Source organism: Callithrix jacchus, chromosome 13 (genome assembly GCF_049354715.1).
Source record: "Callithrix jacchus isolate 240 chromosome 13, calJac240_pri, whole genome shotgun sequence".
Taxonomy (NCBI): domain Eukaryota; kingdom Metazoa; phylum Chordata; class Mammalia; order Primates; family Cebidae; genus Callithrix; species Callithrix jacchus.
The window spans coordinates 3,450,874-3,476,524 of NC_133514.1; the positions used below are offsets into that span (position 1 = coordinate 3,450,874).

The following is a 25,651-nucleotide window of genomic DNA, read 5'->3' on the forward strand; positions in this document are numbered from 1 at the left end:
GACACAAACTACCAAAACTGACTCAAGAAGAAATAGAAAATCTGAATAGATCTATAACAAGTGGAGAAGCCAGGCACAGTGGCTCACACCTGTAATCTCGGCATTTAGGGAGGCCAAGGTGAGCAGATCACCTGAGACCAGGAATTTGAGACTAGCCTGGCCAACATGGCAAAACCCTGTCTCTACCAAAAATACAAAAATTAGCTGGGCATGGTGGCACATGCCTGTAATCCCAGCTACTCAGGAGGCTGAGGTGGGAGAATCACTTAACCTTGGGAAGTGGAGGTTGCAGTGAGCCAAGATTGTGCCACTGTACTCCAGCCTGAGCAAGATTCTATCTCAAAAGAAAAAAAAAAAAAAAGGTGGAGAAATTTATTTAGTAATCAAAAGGCTACCGAAAAATAAAAGCTCAGGCCCAGATATGTGGTATGTTTGCCACTAAATCCTACCAACTATTTAAAGAATTAATATCAATTCTTCACACTTTTTCAAAAAAAATAGAAGAGCAAGGAACATTTTCTAACTCATTTTGTGAGGGCACTATTATGCTGATACAAAACTAGACAAAGACAGCACAAAAAAAGGAAATTACAGATTGGTATCTCTTATGAATATGGACCAAAAAAACTTCCTCACCAAAATTCCAGCAAACTGAATCCAAAAAATATTTTAAAATGAAAAGAATTGTGTACCATAATCAAGTGGGATATAGCTCAGGAAAGAAAGGTTGGCTCAACATCTGAAAATCAATCAATATAACCAATGAATAAAAAAAAAAATTATAAAATCATCTCCATATATGCAGAAAAAGCATTTGGCAATATCCAATACTCTGTCATGATAAAAAAAAAAAAATTCAACAAAGTAGACAAAGAATGGAATTTCTTCAACCTAATAATGGGTGTCTATGAAAGTCTCACAGCTAACACAACATACTAACTGGTGAAAAACTGAAAGCTTGCCTCCCAAGTTCAGGAGCAAGACACAGGATGCCCATTCTTGCCTCTTCTATTCAGCATTGTGCCAATTTCAGCCACAGCAATTCGACAAGAAAAGTAAAATACATACAGAAAAGAAAGAAAGTGAAACTATATTTGCTGATAACCTGATTGTCTGCATAAAAAACATTAAGAAATCCATTGAAAACCTATGTTAGAACTAATAAAAAAAAGCTTAACAAAGTTACAGGACACATGATGAATACATGAAAACAAGCTGTGTTCTTACACACTTGCAAGGAACAATCTAAAAGTGAAATTAAGAAAGCAATTCCACTTACAACCACATCAAAATAATAAAATACTTAGTAATACACTTAACCAAAGTTCAATATTTATTCTACAGAAATTATTAGGATAAGTATTTAAACAACCTAAGTGGAAAATTATTCCATTTTCAGGAATCAGAAGACATAACATTATTAAGATGGCAATACTCCCCAAACTGGTCTACACATTCAACAAAACCCCTATCAGAATACCAGATAACTTCTTTGTAAAAATTCATAAGCTGGAGCCAGGCGCGGTGGCTCACGCCTGTAATCCCAGCACTTTGGGAGGCCAAGGCAGGTGGATCATGAGGTCAAGAGATCGAGACCATCCTAGTCAACATGGTGAAACCCCGTCTCTACTAAAAAAAAAATACAAAAATTAGCTGGGCATGGTGGCGCGTGCCTGTAATCCCAGCTACTCAGGAGGCTGAGGCAGGAGAATTGCCTGAACCCAGGAGGCAGAGGTTGCGGTGAGCCAAGATTGCACCATTGCACTCCAGCCTGGGTAACAAGAGTGAAACTCGGTCTCAAAAAAAAAAAAAATTCATAAGCTGATTCAAATAGTCAAAATAACAAGGGATTCAAACCAAAATAATCTTGAAAAAGAAGATCAGAGTAATAAAACTCACACTTGCCATTTCAAACTTACCACAAAGCAACAATAATCAAGATAGTGTGGTAATAGCACATCAATGGAATCTGTCGCATTGATCAGTGGCAGATCAATGGGAAAGAAGAAGAAGGCAGAAGACCTTATATATACATATAAGGTCAATTGATTTTCAAGGAGAGTGTCAAGATAATTCAGTAGTGAAAGAATAATCTTTTCAACAAATGGCTGTGTGACAACTGGAAAGCCATATGCAAGAAAATGAAGTTGGATCTTCACACCTGCCTCCCACCTGCGGAACTGCCACATACACAACCACAAAACTGGGGACAGGACACTGAATGCAGACTCTAGATCCACAGCTGCCTCGATGCAGGGACTAGGACACCATTGCCAAGTCTGTTGGCCTCAGAAACACACGACCTTAGCTCTGTGTGTGGAAACACAAGGAAATGTGTGGCCACAAAGCCACCCTGTGACTGCCAGACCCACATAAGCCAAGGACCCTGGAGCCCTCCCTCTACTCCCAGTAACCTCAGTGCCTGAGTGGGGATGCAGCCTTTCCCTGGGACATAGGAAAGTGTCCATTTTTTTGCATTCTAGCTCTACAGGGGAAGACCCATTGGGCAGCAGTGGGAACATATGTCGAGTGTGCCAGTTTACCACCTCTCAGTCTCATCCCACCCAGGTCCTCCAAGGAATGGCGACAACAGACAGGAGAGTTTTCTTTCAGGGGGAGGCTGCTTTAAAATAAGATTCTCACTTTGTAAATGAAGGAATTGGATCATGATGGTATTTATCTGCAAAAGATATCAGGAAAAGTCACACAATTCAGACTTCATTCTAATTCAGCTGCTATGTTTGATTAAATATTCCATAAACACTGGATACACCTGTCAGGTTTCAGGACCCTGCTCACGAGCTCTGCAACCTTGTGGGCATCACAAAGAGAGAGCCTCCTTGGCCTGAAGTTCACTAAACAGAAGACAGCACTGACATCTGTTCCGTGCACAGCCAGAAGTTCAAGTACATGCTCACTGCTAGGCTATCTTCCCCTCATGGTCAGGGTCTTCTCTGCTCTATATTTTCTATGACTTGTAAATGCTCACTGATCAATCATTCAGACAGAAAAAAAAGCAAAATTAGGAAATCTCTGATTAAAACTGACTATATACATTATGCATGTAAATATTGTCTATATTAGCACACTGAAAGTACAGTTTGAGCGCCCCTTGTCTGAAATGCTCAGAACCCGAACTATTTATTTCAGATGTTTTTGGATTTGGAGATATTTGCATTATACCAGTTGAGCATCCCTAATCTGAAAATCCAAAATCCAACATGCTCCAATGAGCTTTTTTGTTAAGCATGTCAGCATTCAAACAGTTTTGAATTTTGGAGCATTTCAAATTTTTAAATTAGAGCTGCTGAACCTGTACTACCAAACTAAATGACTTTCTAGTTGGCACAACCCAGTGAAGTCAGGAAGATGACTGGGCAGGCTCTGACGTTACTATTCACTACTAACTGTTAAGTTCTAATCAAGACAAAATAAAAATTAGTTACTGGAAAGGAAAATATAATTTTTATCATTATATAATTAAATAAGTATGTGCTAAATATACATATTTAATTATAGATTAGAAAATTACTTTTAGACAATGACTACCTAACTAGAAAATGGGAGAGCATCAAAGAACAATTAGACCTAATTTAAAAAACAGCTGAATATAAAAGACATAACAATAAATAACTTTATTACAGTTAGACAATAGAAAAAAACATACCATTCACAAGAACATTTAAAATTGTCCAAAAGAACAAGTTACAAGTTTCCTTACTAAATTACATTAAAATAAGATTTGAATAAAGAGAAAAATCATACCTGAATGCCTGAATGGTATAACTGAACATTAAAAAATATAAAATTTATACTCAAATTACTGCACTGGTCTGGTAGAGTGGTTCCTAAATGTGGTAGCATGCATACAGGTGTCAGGAGGTTCACATCGAAGCCTATTTCCTCTTCATAAAAACTCCCCAGACAGAGTGAGCTACTGTCACTATTGGGGTATGTCCCTCAGGAATGTGGAATACAAATAAAACATTCAACAGAATGACAGGAAAAGCCATAGACTGGGAAAAAATATTTGGAAAAGGCACATCCGATAAAGGATTGTTGTCCAAAATAAACAAGGAACTCTTAAAACTCAACAATAAGAAAACAATCCTATAAAAAAGATGAGCAAAGGGCTTTAACAGACACTTCACCAAAAAAGACATCCAGATGGCAAATAAGCATCTGAAAAGATGCTCCAAACATCTGTCATCAGGGAAATGCAAACCAAGACAGCAACAAGACACTGCCACACACCTATCAGAATGGACAAAACCCAGACCACCACCACCACCAGAGGCTGGCAAGGACACGGAGCAGCAGAAACTCATTCACTGTTGGTGGGAAATGGTGCAGTCATTTTGGAAGACAGTTCGCAGTTTCTTATAAAAGTAAAACACTCTCACCATGCAATCCAGCAACCACGCTTCTTGGTATTTATCCAAATGACTTGAAAACATGTCCACATAAAAACTTACATATGGATGTTTATGGCAGCTTTATTCATAATCACTAAGACTTGGAAGCGACCAAGATGTCCTTCAGTAGGTGAATGGATAAGCTAGAAGTACATCCAGATGATAGAATACTACTCAGTGCTAAAAAGAAATGTGCTATCAGGCCATGAAAAGACATGAAGGAATCTTAAATGTGTAAACCAACTAACTTTCTAAGCCTCTGAAATGACTGAATGGTCCCTGCTCTTGGCCAACGGGATTCCAAAGAAACCAGAAAAACTAGTTCAGGCCTTGATGGGAAGGAGGGAGTCAGACGTGCCTCATTATACTTTTCTCCCTTTGGCCTTCAGGCAAAACTGACCAGCATTAACATTAAAACAGACTTTAAGACTGCCGGAACAGACTCAATTTTTAACAGGAAGACACTAAATTCCAGCCTAACTATAGCATTACTTGACAGCATGTGGATTCAAGATGTCCAGCCTTTCCAGGCCAAACCAATACCTACCTTACATATATTGACTTATGCCTCTACCTGTAACTTTTGTTCCCCTAAAATGTAGAAAATCAAGCTGCAGCCCAACAACTTTGGACACATGTTCTCAAGATCATCTGAGGCTATCAGCAAAATTGTTACATTTTGTCTCAGAATAAATCTATTCAAGTATTTTACAGAGTCTGGACTTTTCTGCCAACAAACACATCCTACTAAGTGAAAAGGCAAGTTGAAAGCACTACACACTGTGTAATTCCAACCAACTGACATTCTGGAAAACACAAAACTATGGGGACAGTAAAAAGGTCAGTGGTTGCAAAGGGTGGGCGAAGGGGGAGGGAGGAACAGGTGGAGCACAGTGGCATTTTAAATTTTAGGGCAGTGGAGTAGCCTGATACTACACTGGTGGACACAGGCCACTACACTCATCCAAACCCACAGGACAGACAGTACCCAGTGTAAACACTAATGTGAACTACGGACTTTGGATAACAAAGATGCATATTCATGAACTGTAACAAAGACACCACTCTGGAGAGGAATGTTGCTAGTAGGGAAGGGGGAAATGTGTGGGGGAAGGGGGCAGGTAAGAACTCTGTGCCTCCCCTTCAATTTTGCTGTGAGCAAACTGTTATAAAAGAAAGTCTATTGAAAAAGAGAAGATCACAACAATAACTGGCTCAATGACACAGACAAAAGGCAAACAGGCAAGGGTACCCATATTTGTAAGTCTAATAAAAGGCAACTTGTGCTACCAGTTATTAAATTGATTAGAGAACTTCACTAAGACAACTGTAGAAATGTAATAAAAGTATACGAAAGAAGAAAGAAAACAGATGGAAAACCCAACAAACCCCTGTATACAGAGATTTTAGTATGCATTAAGAGGGGCATGACAAAAAAAGAAGAACAAAGGTCTGGGAAAGCTGAGTAACTATTTTGAGAGAAAAGGATCTTGTTTTCACAGCAAAATAACTTCCAAAACAAGTTAAACAGTTTTAAATGAAGACATAAAGGAACTAAAAGAATCTGATCTAAGGAAAAGAAATTCCTTTCTAAGCCTTAGAGCAAATGGTGGTGGTGGGGCGGGACCCCGAAAAACTGAATAGATTACACCATTTTTTTTTAACTTTAAAAATTCATTACATTAATATCTTAACAGTCTAATTTGAAATTCATATAAAATTATTAAATCAAATACTGGAATATGGTCTAAAAAATTTAATGTTCAGTCTTGATCCTTGGTTCCTGACACGAAGTTCCTGAAAGTATCGGAATTTACTGTCTTTTGTACACTAACGAGATTATTAATGAGAGGAGGTTAGAGAGATTCAGGATGGGGGCTGTCACCAGAAATGTCAAGACCATGATTTCAGGATTATAACTTTCAGCCCCACACCCACCTCCTCCTCTAACCTCCAGGTAGAAGAGAAGGGCTGGAGATTGAGTGCAATCAATCACCAATGGTCAAAGATTTAATCGGTCATGCCTACGTAATGAAACCTCCATTCTAAAAGCTAAATGACAGAGTTCTGGAGCTTCCAGGGTGGTGAACCCAACCATGTGCAGGCAACATGCATGTTCACAGAGGGATGGAAACTCTGTGCCCTCCCCATGCCTTGCCCTTTGCTATGTCTCTTCTTCGAGCTGTTCCTTCGCTGTATCTTTTTAAGTGACCAGCAATCCTGAATAAAGAGCTTTCTGGAGTTCTGTGAACTACTGGATATGACGGAGGATCATGGGAAACCCCCAATTTAGAGTCAGCTGAGTAGAAGCAAGGGTAGCCTGGATATCCATAACAGAAACTTTACCATCTTCGCTACCTTCAAGTATAGAGTTCAGTAGTGAAAACTACATGCAAACTGTTGGACAACGGATCTCTAAAACGTTTTCATGCAGTAAAACTCTGTACAGACTGAACACTTTGCCTTTTCCCCACCCTCCAGATCCTAGTGAGCAGCATCTGCTTTGTCTGTTTGCCGTAACCCTCGCAGGGCTCGGCTGCTCACTGCTTGCAGAAAGAAGCCAAGATACTAACAAGGTGTAATTAAAAGAGAGTGAAAAAAATGAACCTCTTCAGTTTGTGGAGGGAACACCATTTTTAGAGAGGGTTTGGAATGCAGAAGAGGCAGGAGGCGAGGAGGTGTCAGGAAAAGAAATGGAGTGAAGGTCAAAGCACATTCGGACGCTGTATTTCAAGATGAAAGGAAACACATACACAGTTTGTTTCAAAGTTATATCATGCGGTTGGGGAGAATTAAAACTTTGAAGCCAAACTGCTCAGTTACAGGACTACTTTCAATAGCTCGTGTAAGTAGAACCATGCCTTAGATGTTTATTAGTGACTTATTTCACGAAGCATAATATCAAGTTCATCCATATACAGATTTCCTTCATTTCTAAGGCTGAATACTCCATTCAACATATGTACCATATTTTCCTTACCTATTAAACCATCCACAGACATGAAGGCTGCTTCTCCTCTTGACTATTATAAATGGTGCTGTAGTGAACATGGGTGTGCAAATCTCTTTGAGATCCTGTTTGTATTTCTTTGGGATATAGACACAGAAGTGGCATCGCTGAAACGTAATAACTCTATTTTTAACTTTTGGAAATCTCCTGACAGCAGCTACGTCATCATTACAATCCTGCCAACAGTTCACGAATGTTCAAATTTCCTCACAGTCCCAGCTACACGGGTTATTTTGCTTTTTTGATTGTAGCCGTACTAATGGTTATGAGGTGATATCTCATTATGGTTTTGATTTGTATTTCCCTGATGATCAGCAGAGTTGAACATCTTTTCATATGCTCATGGATCATTTGTGTATCTTCTTGGAACCAATGTCTACTCAAGGCCTTTGCCCATATTTTAATCAGGCTTTTCGTTATTTGGTCATAGGAGTTCTTTACATATTCAGGATATTAGAGATACGGCTGAGAAACATTTATCCCATTCAAACATTGCATTTTTACTTTGTTTCCTTTGCTACATTTAAGTCTTACATTTTGATATGGTCCAATTTGTCTATTTTTGCTTTATCCTGTGTTTTGGTGTCATATCCAATAAATCATTGCCAAATCCAATGCCCTGAACCTTTTCTCCCTCAGTTTTCTTCTAAGAGTTTTATAATTTCTAATTTAGGTATTTAATCCATTTTCAATTAATTTTTATACAGCTGTAAGTTAGAGATCCAACTTCATTTTCTGCGTCAATGTCCAGTTTTCTACACATCGTTTGTTGAAGAGACTATCTTTTCTTCACTGTGTAGTCCAAGCAGCCCTGTTTAAGATCGTGTAACCATATATCCGAGGGCTTCTTTCTAACTCTCTATTTTGTTCCATTGTTCTTTATGCTCATGATTATGCTAAGATCATACTGCTTTCATTACTGTAGTTACTTGTATAATATGCTTCCAAGGCAAAGTGCAAGGCTTCCAGGTTTTTTTTCCTTCTCAAGATTATTTTAGCTATTCAGGTCCTCTGAGATTCTATGCAATCTTTAGACGTTCTTTTCTACTTTCTACTTCAGTAAAAAAAAAAGCCAATGAGATTTGCATTGAACCAGTAGACTGCTATGAGTAATACAGACAATTTAACAATAAAAGCCTTCTAAACCAAGAACATGGCGGTATCTATTTATGTCTTCTTTAATAACTTTCAGCAATGTTTTATATTTTTTCAGTCTTTCACCTCCTTGATTATTTCTAAGCATCTTTTTTTTTTGATGCTATTATAAGTGTTTTATTAATGGTTTTCTTAATTCCCTTTTTGGATTGTTCATTGTTAGTGTAAAAATGAGGCTGAATTTTGCATGACGATATTGTGTCCTCCAACTCTGCTGAATTTGTTCACTAGCTGTGACATTTTTTGTGTGTTTGGGATCTTTAGAGTTCTCTACATACAAGGTCAGACAGTCCACTATTTATATTGTGCCACTGTCTATGTCTCCCTTCAATCCTCTCAATGTTTGTGTCATACATTTGAGCACTGTCCTGTCAGATGCAGATATAATCACTGTAACTTCCTGGTGAAGTGGCCCTTCTGTCGTTACATAATGTCCTTTGCATCTTGTGACAGTCTTTGACTTACCTGATGTAAGTAGGCCACACCTACTCCCTTTTAGAATATCTCTTGCATGAAATCTTTTTCCATATTTTCAACTTATGTGTGTCCTTATATCTAAAGTGAGTATCTTGCAGATGGCATGTGATTGGATCTTTTTTAATCCATTCAACCACATGCCTTTTGGTTGGGGAGTTTAATCCATTTACATGGAAAGTTATTACTGACAGGGTAGGACTTACTATTGCCACTTTGTTAATTGTGTTCTGTAAGTCTTGCAATAATTTTGACCCTCTTTTCCTCTCTTGCTGCCTTCCTTTCTGTTTGATTGATTTTTTTGTAGTGAAATGTTTTATTCCTTTCTCATTTTGTGTATCCCCCACGCATTTTCTTTCTGGTTACCATGGGAATTACATAAAACATGTTATAATCTATTTTAAACTGATAATTTAATTCCATCACACACATAATTGCATTCCTTTATGTCTCTCCTTTATGCTATTCCTATCACAAATTTTTTTTTGGGGGGGGTGGGGATTAGAGGTGGAGTAAGATGGCTCAGTGGAAGCCTCCACCTATCAACCTCCCTGAAGGATCATCAAATTTAACAACTATCTACACAAAAAAGAACCTTCATAAGAACTAAAAATCACTTTGGGTACCAGCTCAGCCACAGTAGGGTACAGCACCAGTCAGGCTCCTGGGGTCCCTGATTCCAGGTCTTGCCACTTGCACGGCATTTCTGGACTTGCCCTGGGCCAAAGGGGAGCCCACTGCCCTGAAGGATATGTCCTAGGCCTTGTAGTATTCACAAGCTGACTGAAGACCCCTCGGGCTTTGAGTGAAACTCAGCAATAGTCTGGCAATACTCTCCGAGGGCCTGGGGCAGTAGAGGCCAAAGGGACAGGCTCTTCTGCTCTGGAAAGGGGAAGAAAGAGTGGACTCTGTCTAGCGGCTTGAGTATGAGTTTGGGGGCAGCAGGAGTCAGCACAGGTTGGTTCCTGAGATTTCTGACTCCAGGCCCTGGCTCCTGAATGGTATCTCTAGATCTATCCAGGACCAGGGGGAACTTATTGTCCTGAAAGGAAGGGAATAAGCCTGGCTGACTTCACTACCTGCTGACTGTAGGCCCTAGAGCCTTGAGCGAACATAAGTGGTAGCCAGGCAGTGGTTGTAGCAGGCCTTGAGTGAGATCCAGTGCTGTCCTAGATTCAGGTCTGAACCAGCATAGTCCCAGTGGCAGTGGCCACAAGGGTGCCTGTATCACCCCTTTCCCAGTTGCAAGCAGCTCAGCACAGAGGCTCCATTTGTTAGGGAGAAAGTAAGAAAAGAGAACAAGACTCTGCCTGGTAATCTAGGAATTCTTCTGAATCTTAACCAAAACCACCAAGTTGGTACCTCTACGAGTCTGCAAGACTCACAGTCTTACTGGGCTCGGGGTGCCCCCTAATACAGTAGCTAAAAACTTAGGTCACAATACCTAAGTCCCTTTGAATACTTGAAAAGCTTTCCCAAGAAGGATGGGTACAAACAAGCCCAAACTGCAAATACTACAATAAATTACTTACTGTTCAATGCCCAGACACAGATGAACAACCACAAGAATCCAGATCATCCAGGAAAACATAACCTAACCAAACTAAATAAGGGGCCAAGGGCCGATCCTGAGGAAACAGATATGTGACCTTTCAGACAGAGAATTCAAAATAGCTATTCGAGGAAACTCATAAATTCAAGATAACACAGAGAAGGACTTTAGAATCCTGTTAGATAAATTTGACAAGGAGACTGAAATAAGTTTTTTTACATCAAGCAGAAATTCTGAAAAATTTAAAGCAAGCTGAAAAATTCAACTGACATCCTGAAGAATGCATCAGAATCTCAACAGCAGAATTGATCAGGCCGAAAAAAGAACTAGTGATCCTGAAGACTGGCTATTTGAAAATACAATCAGAGGAGACAAGAGACAAAAGAATAAAAAACAATGAGGCAAGCCTACAGGATCTAGAAAATAGCTTCAAAAGGGCAAAGCTAAGAGTTATTGGCCTTAAACAGAAGTAGAGAAAGAGAGAGAGGGGTAGAAAGTTTATTATTCAAAGGGAGTGTAAGAGAGAACTTCTCAAACCTAGAGAAAGACATCAATATTCAAGTACAAGAAGGTTATAGAATACTAAACAGATTTAACCTAAACAAGACTACTTGAAGGCATTTACTCCTAAAGATCAAAGATAAAGAAAGGATCCTAAAGTCAACAAGAGAAAAGAAACAAATAACATACAATGGAGTTCCAATAGACCTGGCAGCAGGCTTTTCAGTGGAAACCTTACAGGTCAAGAGAGAATGAAGTGCTGAAGGAAAAGTATTTTTACCCTAGAATAGATACCTGGCAAAAATATCCTGCAGGCATGAAGGAGAAATAGAGACCTTCCCGGACAAACAAAAGCTGAGGGAGCTCGTCAACACCAGACCTGTTCTACAAGAAATGTTAAAGGGAATTCTTCAATTTCAAAGAAAAGGATGGTTTTTTTTGTTTTTTGTTTCTTTTTAAGATGGGATTTCATGTTGGCCAGGCTGGTCTTGAACTCCTGACCTCAGGTGATCCACCCACCTCAGTCTCCCAAATTGCTAGGATTACAGGTGTGAGCCACTGTATCCGGCCCAGAAAAGGATGTTAATTAACGGGAAGAAATCATCTAAAAGTATAAAACTTACTGGTAATACTAAGTACATAGATAAACAATATTATAACACTGCATTGTAGTGTGTACTCATATCTTATGTAGTTTAGTGTGTAAATGATGAACCAATTAAAAATAACAACTTTTTTGTTTTTGCTCATTTTTTAATGCAATGTGTTAAAACTGTCATCAGTTTACAATAATGGGTTATATTATTTGCAAGTCTCATGGTTACCTCAAATCAAAAAACATACAATGGATACACAAAAAATAAAAAAGAAAGAAATTAAAACATACCACAAGAGAAAATCACCAACAGGAAAACAGGAAGGAAAGAAAGAAGACCAGAAAACAAATAAAATGGCAGGGGTAAGTCATTATTTATCAATAACAACACAATGTAAACGGACTAAACTCTTCACTCAAAAGACAGAGTGGTTGAATGGATTAAAAAAACGAAATCCAATGATCTACCGCCTACAAGAAAGATACTTCCCCTATAAAGACACATAGACAGAAAATAAGGGGATGGAAAAAGATATTTCATGCGAATGAAAACCAAAAAAGAAAAGGAGTAGCTATGCTTATATCAGACAAAATAAATTTCAAATCAAAAACTATAATGAGACAAAGTAGGTCATTACATAATGATCAGGGGTAAATTGAGCAAGAGGAGGTTAACAGTTGTAAATATATATATGCATCCAACACTTGAGCACCCACATATATAAAGCAAATATTAAAGAGAGAGAGAGACCCCAATACAATTAACAGCTGGAGGCTTCAATGCCCCGTTTTCAGCTCTGGACAGATCATCCAGACAGAAAATCAACAAAGAAATATCAGACTTAATCTGCACTATAAAACAAATGGACCTAACAGATATTTACAGAACGTTTCATCCAATGGCTGCCCAAAACACATTCTTCTAGTCAGCACATAGATCATTCTCAAGGATAAACCATACGTTAGGCCAGAAAACAAGTCTTAAAAAATTTTTTTTAATTAAAATTATATCAAGTATCTTCTCTGAGTACAATGCAACAAACTAGAAATCATTAACAAGAGAAAGTGTGGAAGGCTCCTAAATGAGCAGTAGGTCCATGAAGAAATAAGGAAACTGAAAATTTTCTCAAAGCAAATGCTAATAGAAACAACACACCAAAACCTACTGGATAGAGTGAAAGCAGTAGGAAGAGGGAAGTTTAGAGTTATAAGCACCTACATCAAAAACGTCGAAAAACTTCAAATAACCCAATGGTGCATTTTAAAAAACTGGAGGTTGGGCATGGTGGCTCACATCTGTAAATCCAGCACTTCGGTAGGCCGAGACGGGCAAATCACTTGAGGTCAGGAGTTCAAGACCAGCCTGGCCAACACAGTAGAACCCTGTCTTTACTACAAATAGAAAAATTAGGTGGGCATGGATGCAACAAATACTGCAGAAATTCAAAGGCTAACTAGAGGCTACTATGAGCAACTACATGCCAATAAATTAGAAAATCTAGAAGAAATAGATACATACAACCTATGAAGTTTGCATCATGAAGAAATCCAAAACCTGAACAGACCAGTAACAACAAGATCAAAGCCAGAATAAAAATAATTCCAGCAAAGAAAAGCCCAAGACCTAATGGCTTCACTGCTGAATTCTACCTAACATTTAAAGAAACAGTAATAGCAGTCATACTCAAACTCTTCTGAAAAACAGAGGAGAGAAAAGGTCCCAACCTATTCTACAAGACTATTATTACCCTGATATCAAAACCAGACTAAGACATATCAAAAAGAGAAAACCAAAAGCCAATATCCTTGATAAATACAGATGTAAAAATTCTCAACTATATACTAGCAAATCAAATTCAACAACATATTAAAAGATCATTCATTATGATTTTTTTATCCCTGGGATGTAAGGATGGTTCAACATTTGCAAATCAATCAATGTGATATATCATAGCAACACAACGAAGGACAAAAACCGTATGATCATTTCGACTGACGCTAAAAAGCACTTGATAAAATTCAACATCTCTTAATAAGAATGCTAAAAAAACTGGATATAGAAGGAACGTAACTCCACATAATAACAGTCATATGCAACAGACTCATAGCTAGTTTCATACTGAAGGGAAAAATGAAATCCTTTGCTCTCAAATCTGGAACATGACAAGGAGGCACACTTTTACCAGTTCCTCAACATAGAACTAGAAGTCCTAGCTAAAGCAATCAGACGAGAGAGGCATAAAAGGCATCCAAACTAAAAAGGAAGAAATCAAATAACCCTTGTTTGCACATATGATCTTATACTTGGAAGAGCCTAAAGACTCAACCAAATAGGCCAGGCACAGTGGCTCATGCCTGTAATCCTAGCACTTTGGGAGGCTGAGATGGGAGAATGGCTTGAGGCCACGAGTTAGAGAGACCCCACCAAAAAGCTATTAAAAGCAATAAACAAATTCAAAATCAACAGACCAAAAACACTTATATTTCTATACACCAAAAAGCAGACAATCTGAAAAAAAATTAAAAAGGGCAAATAAAATTAAATACCTAAGAAGTAACTGAACAAAAGAAGTAAAAGATCTCTACAATGAAAACTATAAAACACTGATGCAAGAAATTGAAAAGGACACAAGAAAATGTAGACATTTCATGTTCATGGATTGGAAGAATCAATATTGTCAAAATTTTCCATATTACCCAAAGCAATCTACAGATTCAGCATAATCCCTATCATACCAATGACATTCTTCACTGAAATAGAAAAGACAATGCTAAAATATATATGGAATTACAAAAGACCAAGAATAGCCAAAGCTATCCTGAGCAAAAAGAACAAAACTGGAGGAATCGTATTACCTGATTTCAAATTATACTAACAGAGCTATAGTAACCAAAACCACATGGTACTGGCATAAAAACAGACACATAGGCCAGTGAAAGAGAACAGAGAACCCAGAAACAAATCCATACACCTACGGTGAACTCATTTTTTACAAAGGTACCAAGAGCATGCATTGGGAAAAGGAGAGTCTCTTTAATAAATGGTTCTGGGAAGACTGGATATCCATATGCAGAAGAATGAAACTAGAGTCCTATTTCTCACCATATAAAAAAATCAAATCAAAATGAATTAAAGGCTTAAATCTAAGACCTCAGACTATTAAAGTACTAAAAGAAGACATGAGGGAAACTCTTCAGGACACTGGACTGGACAAAGATTTATTGAGTAATACCCCACAAGCACAAGTAACCAAAGCAAAACTGGATAAACGGGATCACATCAAATTAAAAAACCTCTGTAGAGCAAAGAAAGCAATCAAGAAATGAAAAGACAACCCATAGAATGGGAAAAAATATCTGTAAACAACCCATCTGACAAGGAATTTAGAATCACAATATAAAAGGTACTCAAACAAGTCTATAGGAAAAAACCTAATAATCCAATTAAAAAATGGACACAAGACCTGAGTGGACATTTTCCAAAGAAGACATACAAATGGCAAATGGTATATGAAAAGGTACTCAGCATTAGTGAGCATCAGAGAAATACAAGTCAAAACTATAATGAGGTATCACTCACATCAGTTAAAATGGCTTTTATGCTAAAGACAGGCAATAACAAATGCTGGTGAGGATGTGGATAAAAGGAAACCCTTGTGTGCTGTTGGTGGGAACCTAAGATAGTACAGCCATTACAGAGAACAGTTTGGAGGTGACTCAAAACACTAAAAATAGAACCCCCACAGGATCCAGCAATCCCACTGCTAGGTACACACCCTGAAGAAGGGAAATCAGTTTATCAAAGAGTTTTCTGCACTTCCAATGTACACTACAGCACTGTTCACAATGGCCAAGATTTGGAAGCAACCTAAGTATCCATCAACAGATAAATGGATGAAGAAAATGTCGTACATGTACACAATGGAATACTATTCAGCCATAAAAAGAATGAGATCCTGTAATGCGCAACAACATGAGTGGAACTGGATGGAGGTCATTATGTTAAGTGAAATAACATAAGCCAGGCGATGAAAGACAAACTTCACATGTTCTCACTTATCTGTGGGAGCTAAAAGTTAAAACAACTGAATTCATGGAGATAGAGTGTAGAAAGATGGTTACCAGAGGCTGGGAAGGGTTGTGCTGTGGGGGCAGAGCTAGTGGAGAAGGGGGCATGATTAATGGGTACAAAAACATAGAATAAGATCTAGTATATAATAGCACAACAGGATGACTATAACTAATAATATTATAACTGTACTTTTAAAAATAAATGCGTAAACTGACGGATACCTCATTTACCCTGATATGATTATTATGTATTATATGCCTGTATCAAAATCTCATGGATCTCCTGTATTAGGGTTCTCTAGAGGGAAAGAACTAATAGGATAGATATACATATAAAGGGGAGTTTATTTAGTATTAACTCACACAATCACAAGGTCCCACAATAGGCTGTCTGCAAGCTGAGGAGCAAGGAAGCCAATCCAAATCCCAAAGCTGAAGAACTTGGAGTCTGATGTTCAAGGGCAGGAAGCATCCAGCACGGGAGAAAGATGTAGGCTGGGAGGCTAGGCCAGTCTAGCCTTTTCATGTTTCCTCGCTCTGCTTTATATCCTGGCTGCTCTGACGGCTGATTAAATAGTGCCCACCCAGATTAAGGGGGGTTTACCTTTCCCAGTCCACTGACTCAAATGTTAACCTCTTTTGGCAACACCCTCACAGACACACCCAGGATCAATACTTGCATCTTCAATCCAAACAAGTTGACACTCAGTATTAACCATCACACCCCCTAAATATATACACCTATGATCCCATGAAAATTATAAATTAAAATGTAAAAAACCAAATCATTTATCTTTTATATTTTTATCTATCAACATAGTTTCATAGTTATTTTTATGCTTTTATCTAATTCTATACCAGAATTAAAAGTGGTTTACTTGCCACCATTACAATATTACAGGATTCTGTTTTTGTCCACTTATTTCCCCTTATCAGAGTGTTTTTTCACATGCTTTCATATTGTTGCTTAGTATTCTTTCACTTCAACTTCAAAGAATACCTTCAGCATTTCTTAGAAAGTACATCTGCTTTTAGCTTTGGCTCAGAAGAGGCCAAGGTGCAACTTTCTTTGGTCATCCCGAATCCAGGTCATTGGACACCAGTCACCTCCACCATGCCGCCGAAGTTCGACCCCAACAAGATCAAAATTGTATACCTGAGGTGCACCGGAGGTGAAGTCGGTGCCACTTCTGCACTGGCCCCCAAGATCGGCCCCCTGGGTCTGTCTCCAAAAAAGGCTGGTGATGACACTGCCAAGGCAATGGGTGACTGGAAGGGCCTGAGGAACAGTGATACTGACCATTCAGAACAGTCAGGCCCAGACTGAGGTGGTGCCTTCTGCCTCTGCCCTGATCACCAAGAGACAGAAACACAGAGGGAACATCACTTTCGATGAGATTGTCAACATTGGTCAACAGATGCCATACCAGTCTTTAGCCAGAGAACTCTCTGGAACCATTAAAGAGATCTTGGGGACTGCCCAGTCTGTGGGCTGTAATGTTGATGGCTGTCACTCTCGTGACATCATAGATGACACCAACAGTGGTAATGTGGAATGCCCAACTAGTTAAGCACAGAGGAAAATATTTCAATAAAGGATCATTGGACAACTGTTAAAAAAAGGTAGACCTTGCAGTGATGAACTTCTTCGGCTTTTGTTCACCTGGAAAGGTCTTTATTTCTTCTCCGTTTTTAAAGGATGGTTTTCCAGCTATAGTATTCTTGGCTGGCTGTGTGTATTTTTTCTTTTTTCCCATTCAGCTAAGCAGGCCCAACCCTGCTTAGCTTCCAAGATTAGACAAGATTGGGTGCATTCAGGGCAGTATGTACATAGACCTATTTTTTTTTCTTTTTTAACAACACTTTGTATCACCCCACTCCCTTTAGATTGTAATGCTTCTGCTGATAAACCTGCTGATAATCTTACAGGAGCTCCCTTGCTATATGAAAAGTCACTTTTCTCTCTCTTCTTTCAAATTTCTCTACCATTGACTTTTGGCAATTTGATTAAAATCTTTCTCAATGTGGGCTCTTGACCCTTTCTTTGCTTTCATCCTACATGGAGTCCTTTTAGATTCTTGAATCTGGATGTCCATTTTCTTCCTCATATTTGGGATGTTTTGCACCACTATTTATTCAAAAAGGCTCTCCACTCCCTTCTCTCTCTTCTCCTTTTGGGACTTCTATAATGGGTATATTGGTCCGCTCAATGGTGTACCATAAGTCCCTTAGACTTGACTTTTCATTCATTTTCTTCCTCTGATTTGATCAATTTAAATGATCTGCTGAGTTTGCTGATTCTTTTTTCTGCATGAATGGCTGTGCTTTTGAATCCTTAATTTTTCAATTCAGTTATTTCTCAGATCCAGAATTTGTTTGGTTCTTTTTTATAGTTCCTATCTTGTTGTTGATATTCTTATTTTGTTATTGTATCTTTTCTGGATTTCATTTAGTAGACTATCTCTGTTCTCTAATAGCACATTGAGGTTCTTTAGGACGATCATTTTGAATTATTTGTCAGATAATTCATATATCTCTATTTCTCTAGGGTCAAATTCTGGAGATTTTGTTCCATTAATTGGGCCATGTTTTTCTCCCAGCAAAAAATAATGAGACATAGGAAGAAACAGAAAAACATGGCCCAATTTCATTTTCATGTTTCTCATGAAACATAAAAACAAGACCCAATTTTTGGGGGGGGCATTTGAAAAAACAGGCACCTCTCCCAGTCTTTATGGACTGGCTTGAGATCAGCTCAGCTAGAGATTCTGGGCCCTCTCAAACCTTTTCTGGGGATGAATCTTCTCTGGACTTGTACATGTAATGTCCCAGTTAGAGAGGTCTGCTGGTTTCTTTTCAGTTGCTTGTAATCTCTCCATCTCTCTGGTATTTGTGGCACTGCAAGTTGTCTGGCAGACCGACAGGCTGCAGAGCTCTCACTTCTTCTCAGCAGCCACCAGACATCCAACATATGCTGGTTCTATCAGTGCTCTGAGTCAGGCATAACAGGAACCAGTCTCTTGGGTAGCCCCCTAAAAAGCCAGAATGTTGAATGCACTTTCTGTTCTTATCATTCCTGCCCAACAGATAAGCCGAAAACCACATGCTCTCTCCTGACTGTGCTGAGTTGTCCTGACTTCCATCGGCAGCACTGCTGCAAAAACCCAGTGAACTCTTTTTTTCTCTGAAGCCCCTAGGCATCCAAAGTATGCCAGTTCCCGGTCGGCACTGAGTCAGGAGAGACAGAAACCAGTCAGTCCCTCAGGCTGCCCCCCAAAATACAGAATGTTTGACTTACATACCATTCTTTACTTTCCTACCTGGTGGAGGGTTGGGTGTTTACTACCAATCATGCCAGGTTGTGCCACCTTCAGGGAAAGGCTATAGCACGTGAAATCACATGACTTTTTCCCCCTACTTCAATGCAGCTGTTCTTGGCTTTGAGCTTGCCTGATGTACTGTGACTTCTTAACTGGTTTCTGTAATTCTCACATATCCTTTTGGACTGTATATTGTTGTCAGTCAGAACCTGCAGGGGCACAAGGTCGGGGGCTTTCCATTCCACCATTGTTCTGACCTCACACATTTTATGTGGAGTGACATAAGAGACTTATGGTCAATTGGGTACCCACTGGTATCTGGCATCTGAAGTGGGTGCAGTCTTGTGGAAATGAGTCCTTAATCCATAGGGTCTGTGCTAATTCTGGATAGGGAATGTCAGAAGGAAACTGAATTGTAGGACACCCAGCTGGTACTGAAGAATTGGTTGGTGTCAGAAGAAACCACACATAGGGACACATGTTTTTATGTATGACAAAAAATGAAAAGGCATGATGAGGATGCCATCCTTAATCACAGTTACAGACTGTCTTTTCTCTATAAAATGTATTGGCATAAGCTCTTTCCACATCAAACTAATTGTCTGCATTATACTGTGGGGACAAAACTTCATTTTTTAAAATATCTTCACTATAAAACAATTTTATTTTAAAAAGAAATATTAATCATCTTCAGTCAACAAGCTTAGTATTAACCATAGCCAAATATCTGGCAAAGAATAGGTAAAGGAGATGTAAGTAGTTACAAGGAAACATGACATCACACCAGATGTGATTTCAACCTAAGATTTTTCAGTTTAAGAAACCGGGACAGGAATGAGGGGATTTCAGGCAGCACTCTGACAGTGGGTCCCTGTGATGATTGTGTAATAAAGTCCCTGGCTGTGATAGTTTGCGGCTATAGCAGAACAAAACAAATAAACAAAAGACATGGTATGTATTTCTTTCTCTCCTAAGTCCAGGAGAGCAGTCAGCTGTTCAACAGTGTCAGAAATCCAGGTTCTCGTTTCTTATTCATCTGCCACCTCTGGAAACTGCCCTCATCCACAGGGTGAAGGAGAGTGCACCACGTCTACTGATCTCTGTGAAGGGGAAAGAGAGGTGGCAGGGCACGTCAAGGAAGATGCCTGTGCTGCGTGTCCTCACATGTAGTAGCCAGCACTCAGTTATGAGCCCTCGGTTATGAGCCCTGCACGGTGAAGGATGCTGGGACCTCGGGTCATGGGGCAGCCATGTACTCACTGAAACCTGCTATTGGGGGAAATCTACACATTCTGTCTCAGAAGGGCATGTGTCAGCTCCTAGGCTCCCTAGCAAGATGATGAACCCATCACACAGTTCTCGCTCCGTACAGAAATATGGGCCAGCTCTTCTGGCTTCTATACAGTTAGGGTGAAGATCATGAATACAATCACAGACTGTTCTAAATGTCTTCTCCTTGAATACAATCTCATTCATTTTTTCATAGGATAAGGACCAAATAAGACCATTTATGCAAAAGCACTTCAAACTATACTCATGCACACTAATAAAATGGAAGCTCAGGAAGAAAAGACATGAGCTTCATGACAATGCTATTTATTTCTGAGTTTAGCATTAAGACTTCCTATTTTTACCCTAAATCACAACAAATTGTGTATCACAAACTAATGAATTAAGTTACCTTACAGGCAGAAGAGAGTTCAAAGATCTGTTAGTCTAAACCAAAGGTCAGTAAATAACGGCCTGTGTTTGTAAATAGAGTTACACTGGAACACAGCCACATCCATTCATTTACATGTTGCCTGTGGCTGCTTTTGCCTGCAACCGCAGAGCTGGATGGTTCTGACCGACTGCAGGGCCCACAAAGCCCACAACAGTTACTGTCTGTTCCTTTACAGTAAAAGTGTGCTGACTCCTGCTCTGGAGCCCTCACTTAAATAGGAAGTCTAGAGAGATGAACTCATTTGCCCCAAAGTCCCAAAATGAGTAACAGCACTGGAACCCATTCCTGCCTCCAGACCGTTTGAGAGGCTTTTCCAGCACCATGCTGTCTCCCTTCTTCTTCCTGGTCTCAACCACTTATCAACCAAATTATGAGTTCTGAAATGGAGAACGAGATTGTCATACATTTTTTACAGTGCCACAAGCTAGAAGCATGTAAGACTCTCCCTTTTCACCCCGTATCACTGCTGGGCCCCTCAACTCTGAACAACAGATGTCATTTCAAAGCCAGCACATCCATCAGCAGCCTCACTGGGCTGCTCCCACAGCCAGACCACCAGGGACTTCCCTGGGACTCTTAGGGCATGCCCTTCTCCTGACCACCGTAGTTCAAAACTCTTAGCTGCAGCTGCTCTTCTGCCTTCATCTTCACATCCAAAGGCACCAACTCTCATTAGGACTCTTTGGCAGGCTCACCTTTTCCTACCTATCGTGACAAATCCTCCATGTGTAACTCAGGTTCTCATTTCACAGCTGACCTCCCCCACTAGAACCCGAGCTGTTTCATGGGCATCTTGCCCCCAACCCCTTCTCCTTAGACAAGTAATCTTTACAAAATACAACCAAGCTGTTACTCCAAATTCTTCAGTATTCAGCTAACAAATGAAGCCTATACTCCTTAATGGGATCTTCCAGTTCTCCCCTGTACTGCCCTCCTGTGTCACTTCAACTGCTTCATTTCTGTCCCCCTCCCCCAACTATAAGTAAAAAGGGCTATGATAGTTTGCGGCTATAGAAGCACAAAACAAATAAACAAAAGACATGGTATAACTTTCTTTCTCTCCTAAGTCCAGGAGAGCAGTCAGGTGTTCAACAGTGTCAGAAACCCTCTATAAGTACAGGGTAGGTGGATGAACACCGGTTCTCTTCTCTCACAATGTTCTAGTGCTTCTCACTTGCTCATTTTCCAGAGAACTGTTTATCTACAATAGTAAGACTTCTACCGAGAAACTCATTAATTCAAAATCAAGCATGGCAAAAATTAAAAGTATACTGTCATGTTTACTGTATTGGAATTTGTGCCAAAACACAATTTTATCAGTGCTTTCAAAAGGCACTGATTGTTGAAGCTCTAGTTATTTTTTAATATAAAAAAAGAATATTTGGAAAATGAAGAAAAATGGTATCAAAAATTCATCGTAACAGGTAAGGTAAGTAATGCAACAAAGAATATAAACCCAGGGAAACGTGGATTCAAATTCCTACTGGTGGCTGCCAACACACATAATTTACAAGGTTACAACTTTACACAAGTTATTTAACTTCTCTAAGTTCCTTGAATGTAAAATATAATTTAATCTCATTCACAGTAGTTATGTTGTATAAAGTGCCACACACAGTCAATTAGCAAATACTGAATTATTGCTGTTAGGAAAAACACAAGGCCAGGGTTCCTGCAAGCCCCTGGTACCAACTTTCCATCAACAATCAATGCATGACCTTGTTTTGACTTAATACCTGCTGTGGATTCCCTCACACCAGACTCTCAGCCACCAGCCCTGTAACTCCTGACTGAGCCACCTCTAACACAGGAGCTCCCTCCGTAGGGAGCGCCAAGCCTTCTTGTGCTTGGGAACGCCAGGCAGCACTTCAGCACTGCACTTGCAGGCTATGATAAACAGTGAAATCACAAGCAAGTAGAAAAACGCGAAAATAAGGTAGCTCTCCATAGACTGCACGAAGGATACTTGCCTCAGCGAGGAAGGAACTTGCTGGGTGATAAGTGTTTGCTCTCTGCAAGTCTGTGGACAACTTTGAAGGTACTGTGAGTAATGATTTGGAGATTACAAATAAATTTTAACAAGTAGCTGAATTTGCAAATATGGAATCCACAAATAATGAAGAGAACTGTAACTACTTTTGCGGCTATTGAGAGAGGCTGCAACAGCTATAAAGCACTCACTCTAATGCCCAGCACATGGCAAGCACCAGTATCATCATCCAGGATTCCATCCTCTAATCCCAGACGCTCTCTGACTAAAAACAACACAACACACTCTGAGTAAAAAGCATTCCTCTCTGCACACAACTGCAGAAAGGAATTTTTTCTTTTTTTGCCCGTAAGGAAGTTGTCCCATTTTATGGATGTGGAAACTGAGGCTGACTTAAACTTCTCAAGTGACTTGGAACTCTCACCTCAAGATACTTCCCAGACCTCACATCCCCTCAGAATGCTGCACCTAGCCACAGCCATGATCTAGTCACACAGCTTTATTGGGCCCCCAGCAGCCAGTTTCCCTACGGTGGCTTTGGGACAGTGAGGGCCCGGGCGTCCAGTGCAAACTACTGTACTTGAGTCAGGTCCTGAGGGAGTTGCCCAGGGTCCTCCCTACCCTGCCAGGAGAGCCCCAGGGTCCTCCCTACCCTGCCATGAGCGTCCCACTGGTGGGAGACAGGTGCATGGGCTCTGTCCCTGACTGGTCACAGCTGGGCTTGTTGAGGGAGTGAGAACAAGAAGTACCATCATTGCCAGAGCTCAAGATCCCACACCTGACATAAAAGGACTCAAGTTATCTTTCAAACGCTGGAACCAGTATCTGCCACTTCATTTATAATGTTTTTGTAAAGAATATTGTACTTCCATCTGAAAGATTATAAAGCTACATCATGGTTTTAATACACATTTATTAATATCCCGAAAAAAGCCACACCCAGAGCAGGTAAATTAGCAAATGTGCTTTTATTAATAGCACATTTATTAATTGCTAATAAATAGCAGGGCCTCTCCTTAGAGTCAAACTTGTCTGCGGGTTGTGCACATACTCGCCTGGTTCCCAAGTCTTTGTGAACAGCTGTACCACCCTAGCTCATGGGTCCCTCCCGTTCTAGACAAAGCCAAGGTGAGAGCAGGCAGTTTTCCCTCACAGCAGCCCCCACGAGACACCCAAAGCAGAAACTGTGGTTCGCCTGCTTATGTACAGCACCAAGACAGAACCCCAACTAAGGCGAGGTGGAGGATCAGATAAAACGAACATAAAACAACTTCCCTGCTCTGAGCAGACGAAGACAAAAGAAAGTGTCCCCGTCTGTGGTCTGCATTCGACCCACTCTGAAATAACAGGTAAAACATCCTGAGCTTCAGTCTTTGGCTTTTAATTGCGGAGGCAGGGCCGAGAAGCCCTTCACGTACATCCACTCCCCAGATGCAGGCATAAAGCCAAGTTGCCCATTCCTGCCAACAGGTGATCTAGCAAAAGCAGAAGACAGACTGCAGGGTCTCCCATCGTATGGACGAGTGCCCACCTGAGGCAGATCTGAGTACACTGAGGTGGGCCCACCAGCCCTGGCTCAGCAAGCTAGGTTCCACGTTCAGTAACATTGTTTTCAAGACACTGATTGACTCACATAGTGGAACCCACAGCGTAACTCCAATGTGGTAAGAACGGCAGCTTGTAGATACTCTAAGTCATGCCACCTTAAGCGCTAGCAAAAGCCAGTGAAAGTACATCTCATCAATTAGGGTTTTAAACCCTCAGGAACAAAAATTTCAACCTATTGTTAACATTTACAGGTGAACGTTATACAGGTGAATGTTAGGGCCTGGGAGGCAGACACATAGTCCTTCATCATTCTGCCCTTCAGTGGCTTACTACAAAGATGGTCAAGACACCTGGAATTTACCTAGCGAATGGCTTGAGGAGTTCCACAGGCCCACGCAAGTAAAAGAACCCACCGCCCCCTTGAGTGAGCTGATCTGAGTCTGGAAGAGGATTCTAGAGCTGTGCTTTCCAAATCAGTTTGCATTCACTAAAAATAGCCACTGAGGACCTGAAATAGGGCTAGTAGAAATGAGTTTTTCATGATTCAAATTTCAATTTAAAAACATTCCATTTCAGTTATGGAAAACTTTTAAGTATGTTTGAAATAACTCAGATAAAGTAACCTACTTTTTCAGCTATACATTTTATAAGCTCTAAATACTGGTCAAGTATTTCTGAAGAAAATTTAGCATCCAATTTGATACAATTTGATATTTATTAATATCTTTTGCTGCTAAATGTAAAATACACAGATTTCAGACTGAGTATGAACAAAATGTAAAGTATCTCAGTAATAAATTTTATATTAACTATTGATATAATACGCTGAATATACCAACTTTAAAATATTGCATTAAAACTTCTTAATGTTGCCACCAGAAAATGTTTGCTATATTTCAGTGGACAAAAGCACCACACTGTTCCACAGGCAGGAGCTCCCCAAACATCGGTTAAGACGAGCCAGCTGAATCCAGAGCTCATAAGCAGCACCCAGGATCCTCCTTCCCTTCTATAATATGATAACTGACCCTTCCTGCTTCCTCTCAAGTGATCACCCACATAGATTTGACTAAAGTACTCTGCTGACTGAATATCTGACTCAGCTCATATGAGAGCCCAGTTAGACTAACCCTACAAATATCTGTTTACCCAAGAATGAGTCTGCATGGAGATCAACTCCCCTAAGGCTGGAGAATTCCTGCTCCCCCTCCAGACTCCAGAGTTCCCGCCCTGACTCAACTGTGCAGCTCCCATCCGGTGCTGTAAGGTGGAAACCCCACACCAGGTACATTCCTCT

The 25,651-nt window shown here is 39.9% G+C and overlaps 1 protein-coding gene across 2 annotated transcripts in view; it reads right to left on the bottom strand.

Moving 5' to 3' along the window:
- Positions 1 to 25,651, bottom strand: part of TDRP (testis development related protein) — a 47,045-nt gene that overhangs the window by 13,762 nt on the left and 7,632 nt on the right. The window contains exon 1 of one of the 2 annotated variants that reach the window (XM_078347016.1): positions 4,404 to 4,685. The exons of the other annotated variant lie outside the window; for it this stretch is intronic. Within the exon in view, the coding sequence (XP_078203142.1) occupies positions 4,404 to 4,457 (54 nt within the window). The 5' untranslated portion in view covers positions 4,458 to 4,685. Of the gene's footprint in view, positions 1 to 4,403; positions 4,686 to 25,651 lie in introns of those variants that run through there. 2 annotated transcript variants of the gene reach the window in all.